Genomic DNA, 9,776 nt, shown 5'->3' with positions numbered 1-9,776 from the left:
GAGCCTTTCTACTAAAGCCTTCCTTACTACTATACGATATGAACTTCCTTATTATATTATCCTTATATAATCTTATAATATAATAACTGTAGATTAGGGCTACAGAGGAGCTTTTTAGCTAATTTAGTGGCTTAGGCTTAATTTTATATATAAAATTAAATAAGAATTTAAGCAAGCTAAGCAAGCCAACTATTTTGCCTATGAAGCCAAGCGGGCCAGCAAGCTAAGGCTTTCCGGCTTGGCTTGCTTGCTTAATAGCAAGTCTGCGCGAAAAGCTTCAATATTCAATATTCAATCATCACTAATCAATATTGATTATGGATTAAAAACCTAAGCCTGGCCATCTCTTTACCGTTCTCAACTTGTATTTCGCGACAATAGCTGCTACCTGCGATGCTTGGACTTTACTTAGCACGGTGAGTGACATCAGAGCCACGCTACTAAATTGACATGCGCAAAATTGACAGAAACAACAACCGCTGCAGGGCAATTCTCTACCGCGCCACTGGCGTCCTGCAGCCCTTTCGTCAAAGGAGGGAAGATGTTTTTCGCTAAGTTGAACATTTGGAAATCGTTGGAAACCTTTGGAAAAGCTTCATGGTGTTCTTCGTACTTTGTAATGAAAGAAGCATTAGGGAGCAAAATCTCAGCAGTGTGCATGAGGCTGAAAGGCAAAGGTAATCCGCAACGTGAATCTCAGTCGTAGAGCTTGGGGATATTGGGGTGGTGCATACACTGAAATAAGTTAACCCATGACCCCGCTTCATCATGAGCATACGTGTGGGGCTTTCCATGACTGCTAATCTTTAGTCAGTCTATAAGTAGCTTCGACGTAAAGAGCAGATCTAAGCTGCTGTTGTCCTCTCGTGTGAAGCGTGCATCCCCCTGCGCTTTCAGTCGTTGGAGTTCTTCTGAAGTCATTAGCAATCAACATAGAAACCCTTGAAAGCGGTAATCAAAAACCTTGTTTGTTGATCAGTTCGCTGATCCCTTGCAAGAACTGAGCAGTGAGTTCGTCATTGTGTACTATTTTTTTGGTGCTTGGGCGCGTCCAATCGAGAGTGAGCGGCGTACTACCTTTGCAAATGGACTTATAGTGTGCACACAAAAGATGCGCAAGATGAGTATTTTGGTCATTATACACCTCTGGCTTGGTTTCCAATGGCCAACTTGCTCCGCCATCGCGGCGCACTTCCGACATCCAAGCGTGGAGATTCCAGGAATCCTTTTCCAAACTATGGAGCACTAGGAAAGTGCTAAGGAAGATGGAGAACCACAAGTCACGGCGATTTTTATGCATCGCTACTTGCAGATGGTACAGGATTTCCTTTTCCAGATCAGCCATCCGCTGCTCGAAGAGAGCGTCCAATTGCTGGTTGATAAGGCGAGGTAAGAGTGTCACGCCATTCCAATAGCCAGGGATATCAAGGGGTGCCATTTGTACAACTTCAGCGCCAGAGTCAATCCTCCAATGCGACTTGAAGAATATGGTTTGCGCCGCCCAAAGCCGCAAGGACACTTTGATGAGCAGGTTCTGGACAATTGGGTCAGAATGATATGTCATCTTTTAAGAAACACAAGCTGTACTTACACCTGCCGCTCCTTCTATCCAATCATCCCTTTGACTCTGACTGTATGCCCGTAGCAGGATCACTCTAATCAGTTGAGGGCTCTCTTTGGCAACACTCTCTATAAGATGTGGCACCATTTCGTCCAGGTAGGAATCGATAATTCTCACATCATATCTCCTTGGATTGAGTCCAAATGGACTGCTTTGAACCTGAGGCGGAATTGTTCCAGCTTCCATGCCACGCCATATGACATGTATTAGGGCGCTCGTATTGTGTGGTGTGTATTCTTGTACTTCAAGAGATAATGTCACAGGGAAGCCGTTTGAAACTGTGATGGTCGGAGGTGCAACGAACGGATTCATAGGGATCCAATTTGCAACATTGGAAATTAAATTACTCATACGAGCTTTGTACAGCCCTGCAGAATATCAATATACATCCCAAGGGGGATTTTGAACCCGAAAACAGTCCTACCACGTATATAGACCCTATCACTCGCGAAGCCGGCAGGCACGCAAATCGGTGCCCATAACTTGAGCTTCCGGCACCCTTCGCAAGGAGCTCTTCCTTTGCACTATAGCACATCATCAAGTTGTACCTTCACGATATTAAAGCAAATACAGACCTTCAATTTCTGATGTTTGCATCGGATGCATGTGTCTCCGCCTGGCCGTCCTCCCCTCCGGCTGAGTCGTTTTCCTTCCACGTTTTGCTTAGGATTCTTGATTGCTTTTAAGCTTGGAGATCCTTGATGCTGAATCGCTACAGGACTCGTGCGTTTGACAGAGTGATAGTCTCGATTTTGAATATTCGACTTCATTTGCAGCAGTTTCGTTATTAGCGGACTCTTAGAACAACACTTGTTTAGCAAAGCTCCTTACAGTATACGTTCTCGCACGTTCAGCTTCCTCGCCTTTACGACCGATTGTAATTCCGGGAACATGTGTTCGTCCTTCTGTAGCTCTTCCTGTTTGAAGCTGGTCTAATGCACGAAGTCGCTTCTCGATTTGCGCTTTCATGCTTTCTAAGAACTTGCGTTCCTCGGTAATTATGGATTTAGGATCTGTAGGTATCTTTGGCTGCACAGCTACTTCTGTGGCTAAAGGATTCCACACGCTTTGCAAATCCGCGAATGGTTGGAGAGTGGCCGCCTTCTGATGCTCGGTATTCTCGGCTGGCTGGCGGGTTCTTCGCGGAGAACCTTCGGAGGTGTGGCGTATAATACCATAACTGCTCTCAATCAGTAGTCTGCGCTAACAGTGCGGAAAACCTCGCTCAGAATATGTGCAGTGACAAGGCCAAGAGGACTAACTGCGAAGTAATCCGCCCCGCTGGGGGAACTTCTACGCTGAACATTTCTGTTCCAGTATTTCTGCAGTTGATCTTAGAATCAGAAGGTCCGTACCCAGCATCCCATATGGGGACACGACTCCTATTAGGGATTGATATCTCCTCGAAGCTCTCATCGCTCTCTTCAGACCAATTACCTCCAGACGCGATTCGAGCGGTATCTCTCTCAGGACTCGTAGGAAAACTTTCTATTGACTCTCCCCAAAAAGCGGTGAACCACTCATCATCGTCGTTCATCGTGCGGTCCATTTATTGAGCGTGGATTTGCGAAGCTTCTAAGGAGCTTAGAGGCAGACGGAAACGGACTAGTGGAGTTGTCTGAGCAATATGAGTGTTGCACTTTATTCGCTGAGTATTCCGCTCGGTGAAGGGTTCCCACCCGTCGAGCCGGCCCCGATGAGTCGGGGGGTTTATCATATAACGCTAAAGTGCTCATTCTTGCTATTGGGTATTGCAGCACGCACAATCACGAGATTCAACTCACCACCTCGACAACCCATTTCTTGCTAGGTTAGGAACCTGACTGCAGCTGGCTCAACGTGGAGCCACTCAGGACCTGCGCCCCCCCACCTCTCTAGGCATGTTTTGAGCGCCCAGAGGCATAGAAATACGGAGGGACTTTGTGCCCGGTTGGCTCGCCAGTGCAAGCCTCGATGAGCGGATGTAATAGACAGGGTGGATGCTGAGCGGTGTTGGGTGATCATTCACCGATGCGTTTGGCAGCCCTGCAAGGCAGCAACGTGTCTTATCTGAGAGCCTGCCACCTTGTACACCGGAGGCGCCGAATATAAATACCACCGGGAATCCATCAATTTCCGACTTGGCACCCTCATCGTACGCCACTAGACAGCTTAAAGCAGAACCTGCCTCAAAATAGGTGGGTCTTCACGCTTTCTTATTCACTTGGATGCAAGCTAATTGCAGGTCAGGTATGGCGTGCTCAAAAGTCATGAATGTGCGCACAATGATCGACAGAACCTCAATCTTCAACGAATTGCCGAGTTTGCACGAGTCGAATACCCGGCTCTCAATGCAGTTGGCCTCGATGGGGGAGAGAAGCGATCTTGCTGAACTAAAGTATGTACCCACTGCAATCGCAAGGGAGGCTGGTCTCTATGATATACTGCATCATTGCTAATCCTATCACGCAGGACTATTTTCGAGGAACATGGCGTCCAACTTCGGCTTGGGTTGGCACTCTTGCATAACCACTTCAAGATCGACCCTGGTGAGCGAGTAGTTGAATACGGCAACGTATCTACACCTTGGCAAGTCCCAGCCAATGGTAATGTCTTTGGGGGTGTTACCGTACCGCGTTCTTGGAGATTTCTCGAGGGCGAGCTCCAAGCATATGAATATGGCTTCAATATTAACGGCGATGAGATGTACGATACCGAAGAAGTACCTGAGGACTTTGCCAGGCAAGTGGGGGGCTTCCTTACTGACAATGGGCTTGCCGATATACTTGGTATCTGTACAATGGACGGCGATGATGGAGGAAGGGTTGAGAAAACAGTGGGAAGGGTCAGTGTCACAGTACCTGTTAGAAGGGGTGGCGATGGTAACGGTGTCGAGGACCTTCATGGCAACATCGAGGCAGTATGGTCATTTGACTGCAAGCGAGGACTGGAAAGTGCTGTAATGAAGCTTGCTCGCGTTTGTCTGAATTGCGGGAAGTGTTAGGAGCGGTTTAGGCGGAAGAAACGAAATTCATCACGCCTTTCTAACGGATTTACAATACTGAATTAGTCGTCCAATGATAGTATGTGTTTATCGGTGCTTATCGCGTAGAGTGGGTTTCGCGCATAATCAAATCCCTGTGTCCGCCCGCCTATAATGTATTAGGCCACGCCAGTAGAGTGCGCCTACCTTATCTTTACAGTCCCACGTCAAAAGTCTCCGGCCGAGCGCATTTTTAGGATGACGAACCCTACTGAATTACTATATAATAACCACACAATTAATTCTAAAGCTTTAAAAAATATTTAAAGCTTAAAATTTAGGCAGCGGTAATTGGACACCCCCAATTGATGCATGGACACTCCCTACTGATTAAGTTAGAATATCACATAAATTTAAGTTGTTTGTATCTACATTAGTGCGCGACTATTGCGCGCCCATACCCAAAGTATTACCTCGTATTTGCCTTACCTATCCCCACCCCAGGCTCTAACTGTTGAGCGCCGCTGCGGCCGCCCAGCTAGCCCTGTTCGCGTTAATACATCGACTCGTCGTGACCCATTTGAACAGAATACCGTATATACGCATAGGCGTGGGCGCGGGCGCGAGCGCTGTGCCAAGAAGAAGTAGCTAACCTGCGCCTTTTACGAGGCGACTTAGGGGTGGTTACGGGTGGTGTATTTGGTGTAGAGTAGCTCGACGCGTCGTCGTCGCCAGAGTGGGTAAACTGATCAGAAATGGCAGAGGAGGAAGTATCATCGTCCTTAATTATGATGGTAGATGAGGGAGGCATGGCGTTAATTAAAGGATGGGTGTATGGGGGGTGTAAAAATCGTCAAAATTAAACGATGTTGTGCTCGATGTCTTGTAAGATCTAATTTAATGCTTGGTAATTTTTACTTTCTATGGGTTTACCTGACAAATCTGAAATGCGCACGCATTATAAAGTTACCTCAGAAGCTCAGACCAAGAAATCGATTGCGGATATAAGCTAATTTAGGACGGTAATCGTTTTCTTGGTCTGAGGGACTTTGGCGAGATTTATAGAAAACCTAAACACCGTTTATATGAGAAGACCTTATTAACTTTAACGAAATTAATCTACCCTCCCATAATACTTATCGACATAAAAATTATACTAAATTATAGAGAAAAACCTACTCTATAAGTTATAAGATCTTTAGCTCCTTATATACGCGTGACGCTAAGAGGAGTTTGTTGCCGCAGAGGCTCCAATTCTACTGCCCTCCTAAGGCGCGTAGTAAATACGCTTACGCTTAACGTAGTCGGTAAGCCTGTGGGCCATGCAAGCCTATGGGCCACATTAAGACCCCACCGGAAATTAGAAAATTCATACCTTTATATCTTAACAACTACTTAATAATAATTTCTAGTAATTTAGATTTAGACTTTTATATATACTCTACAGCTTCTATTAAAGTTGCATAGTAAATAGTTTAGTAGTGTTTAAGATATGGTAAGATATGGTAATATGGCCTTATTTCGGCCCCCAAATTTTAATATCTTAAAAACTACTAAACTATTTTCCATGCAACTTTAATACAAGCTGTAAAGTGTATATAAAAGTCTAAATCTAAATTATTAGGATTTATTATTAAGTGGTTGTTAAGATATTAAGGTAATTTTTGGTAGGGTTTTGATATAGCCTATAGGCTTGCATGGCCCACAGGCTTACCGACTACGTTACGCTACTAGCCCTCTTTATAACCAGTGGGTATTTTATCTGCTATATACCTATTTAATTAATTTACTTCGCAGCCCTTTATAGGTTATGGTGTAGGCCCTAATAGAGTTATAAGCTCCGCGTCTATATAGAGCTATAAAGCTTTATAAGAGCTCTGCAGAATAAAGCTTAGGGGGAGACCTATACGGAGCTCTGCACGGAGCTCTGCATAGAGCTCTACTAAGGCTCTATAGAGGCTTTACACGAAGCTCCGTACAAAGCTCTATAAAAGCTCTACTTAAAGCTCTACTAAGACGCAGCATTAATATACTAGGAAGGTTTTACAATCGCCCGTACAAACGTCTATATATCTACGCGTTTATATATCTACACGTCTATACGCCTACACGTGGCTCTATACGAAGCTTTATATTAAGCTCTGTATAAAGCTTTGCTTAAAGCTTACGGCTCTACCTAAAGCTCTACTAATACGTAGAAGGATATTTTTAAGGAAGGACCTAACTATAATACCTACTAGGTGTTGTAATAGCTTTAAGTAGTAGATATCTACACACCTATATAGTTTTATTAATATTAGTAAACTATTTAATAAGATATAATACGTGCTTAGGCTTTTAATAACGCATTTTTAAACTTTAATAAAATTAATATTTGTAATAAAGCCTTATAGAAGATACTATAGTAGACTTATTAATAGGCTAGGTATATAGGTAAATAAGAAGTTAATAATGTAATAATAACTAGTGGAGTAGTTGCCTAATAGATTAACTCTAATTATATTCTAAGATTTACTATAAAGAAGAGAACTATCTAGGTAGGGACTATAGTCCTTTAAATATATAATACTACGCCTAAGAAATACTTAAGTACGTTAGTATATTAAATAATCTAAGTATATAACGTTCTAATAGATCTTATAGATCCTATATTCTAAACTTATACTATCTGTTACAAAAGATCGGTAACTCGCTTAGGACGCGAAAAAACCGCATCCCCCCCCCATCAAAACAATACACCCCCTATAGTCCTACCAATATAGCTCTGTATTTATGAGGTATGGAGCTATATTGGTAGGACTATAGGGGGTGTATTGTTTTGATGGGGGGGCGATGCGGTTTTTTCGCGTCCTAAGCGAGTTACCGATCTTTTGCAGATAGTAACGTAACTTACTATATAACTTAGTTACCCCTCATCCTATAGTTTAACTAGTTTTAGCACCTCCTATACTTCTACTACTAGTCTATTTATATTTCTCCTTAGTAGTCCTACTACTACTAATATAAGGTCTGTAACACTATCCCCCTCTTTATTTTCGTCCTTAAAGATATCTTATATCTCTAAGTTGTTTATTAGAGGTATAGTATTCGCATCTTTAATTTAATAACCTTTATCGTTTTTAATACCTCCTATTAAATCTTCTGTATTTAAGCGTTATGCTTATATTATTTTAACGATTCTTTTACTAGGTAAAATTATATCTCCTTATTCTCGTTATATAGAGAAGAAGTTAGTATATATTATAATTGCGGCTCCCTCTAGTCGCTAACCCTTTTCCTATATAGAGTGTACGCGAGCGAATATACAATCGTTTTATAATATTTAATCTATTTCTAACGCTAAGTATACGCGCCTTATTAGTCTTTAAAGTCTTTAACTTCCTTATTTAATTTACTATAAGGTCCTATATTTAGTCTACTACTATAAAGCTTAATAAGGAGTTCTTACTAGCCCTAAATAAACTTCGCCGTTCTTATAAAGTAGAGTAAAAGGTTGCGAAAGCTTAGTAATAGGCTACTAAGGCTTACCTAGCTATATCCGTTTGGCTACTTTATCTTAAAAAGTTTATAAAAAGGTACGCTTAAAGGAGTTCCGTTTTATTAAGTAAGGTCTCTATAAGCTTAAGGCTAAAGAGGCTAAAAAGGATTCTAATTAAGCTAAGGCGGAAATAACTAATACGTTAGTAGTAGATCCCTTAGATAATCCGGCTCGTTTATTACCTTTAACTAATCCCTTTATCTTTAGCTCCTTTTTAATATTACCTAACCTATTCTCTTTTAATACTCCTATATCTTTCCTATAGCGTTCTTTAGGTTCTATAGTAGTTCTTAGGTAATCTTATTATAGCCTATCTACTTTACTTTATACTATATTTTATTATCGACGTCCTTATAACTAATAATCTTTAAAACTTACTATTTATCTTTCTTTTATCCTCTATATATATCTACTTTATAAACTAGTAGCTCTATATCTCTATGCGCTAGTTCTAGTATTATAATATACTGTACTAGGTAGATCTTTATCTTCGCTAGTAAGTTAAGTCTATATATAACTTCTAAAACTTTAATTATAATTTTAAATAGTCCTAATCTAACGTAATCTAACTTCTTGCTTAGTCATTAACTTATAAAATTTTTATATAATAGCTATACTTTATCTCCCTCCTTAAGATCTAGTCCCTTAGATCTCTTAATATTATAGTACTTTATTAATTTTTTTATACTAATTTTGCTATAAAATAGAGGTCCTTATAAAGATTTAATAGAGTCTCTATTCTCTACTTTACTATACCGCTTATTTTCTTTACTTATTATAGTAACAATAGTATTCTAGGCCTATATCCGTAATTTACCTAAAATAGTAATATCTTTATACCTTCCTGCGGTATTATATTGTATATAAATTATATAACTAGTAACAGTAATACCTAACTATTCTATATATAATTAATATAATGTCTTAAATACTATTCTAGTATCTAATGTAGTCTTTCTACCTATTTATCCGTTTATAGATAATATATAGTAAAAGTTACCACTTTAACTCCCTATTCTGCTAAAAATACCTCTTAAAATACTACTATAAATCTTAAATCTCTATTTAATATAATTTTACTTAGTGCTCTATATCTTGTAAACATTTCTTTAATATAGATTCTAGCAATATCTTCTACTAAGATTTCTTCTATATATGCTATAAAATAGCCCTATTTAGTTAACTTATCTACTATTATAAGGATTACGTTATACTCCTATCTAGTAATAAAATCTTTTAACTTTAGCAACTTTACGATAAAGTCCTATAATATTGCTCCCTATAACCCCCTAAATACTTTAATAGGTTATAGCTTTCCGTACGGCCTATACCCTATTAGCTTATTTCCCTAGCAATCTAAATACTCCTTTATAACTTTTCTTACTAAGCCTTAGATTTTATAAATAATATACTCCTCTTAAAGTTTCAATACTAAGCCTATTACTCCGTTGTGTCCTTATATTATTCCCTTATAAAAATCCTTAATAAACTCTTCTGCTATTCCCCTTAGGATATATATATTTATTCTCTATTTATACTAGTTTGTTTCTAAATCCTTAGATTACGCCTTTTAGATTCTTCTTATCTAATAACTTTCCGGTAGCTTATATTCCTAAGTTACTATAATCTTAAGATAATTATACCTAATTAATTTA

At 40.0% G+C, this 9,776-nt stretch overlaps 2 protein-coding genes across 2 annotated transcripts; one reads left to right on the top strand and one right to left on the bottom strand.

The window, feature by feature from the left end:
• Positions 1-415: 415 nt before the first annotated feature.
• K441DRAFT_693262 (uncharacterized protein) lies at positions 416-3,607 on the bottom strand. Its single transcript, XM_067652636.1, has 8 exons — positions 3,406-3,607; positions 2,884-3,239; positions 2,453-2,801; positions 2,197-2,385; positions 2,046-2,145; positions 1,592-1,989; positions 964-1,534; positions 416-908 (listed from the first exon to the last, which is right to left on the bottom strand). The coding sequence occupies exons 2-8, from the start codon at positions 3,168-3,170 to the stop codon at positions 811-813; spliced, it is 1,992 nt and encodes a 663-aa protein (XP_067508595.1). The 5' UTR covers positions 3,171-3,239; positions 3,406-3,607; the 3' UTR covers positions 416-810.
• On the top strand, positions 3,536-4,622 carry K441DRAFT_703103 (uncharacterized protein). The gene is made up of 3 exons (XM_067653450.1): positions 3,536-3,798; positions 3,851-3,998; positions 4,073-4,622. The coding sequence occupies exons 2-3, from the start codon at positions 3,853-3,855 to the stop codon at positions 4,602-4,604; spliced, it is 678 nt and encodes a 225-aa protein (XP_067508594.1). The 5' UTR covers positions 3,536-3,798; positions 3,851-3,852; the 3' UTR covers positions 4,605-4,622.
• Positions 4,623-9,776: the final 5,154 nt, after the last annotated feature.

The sequence above is a fragment of the Cenococcum geophilum genome (assembly GCF_001692895.1).
Source record: "Cenococcum geophilum 1.58 unplaced genomic scaffold K441scaffold_5, whole genome shotgun sequence".
NCBI classification, from domain to species: Eukaryota; Fungi; Ascomycota; class Dothideomycetes; order Gloniales; family Gloniaceae; genus Cenococcum; species Cenococcum geophilum.
This window is presented reverse-complemented; position numbering and strand designations above follow the sequence as displayed.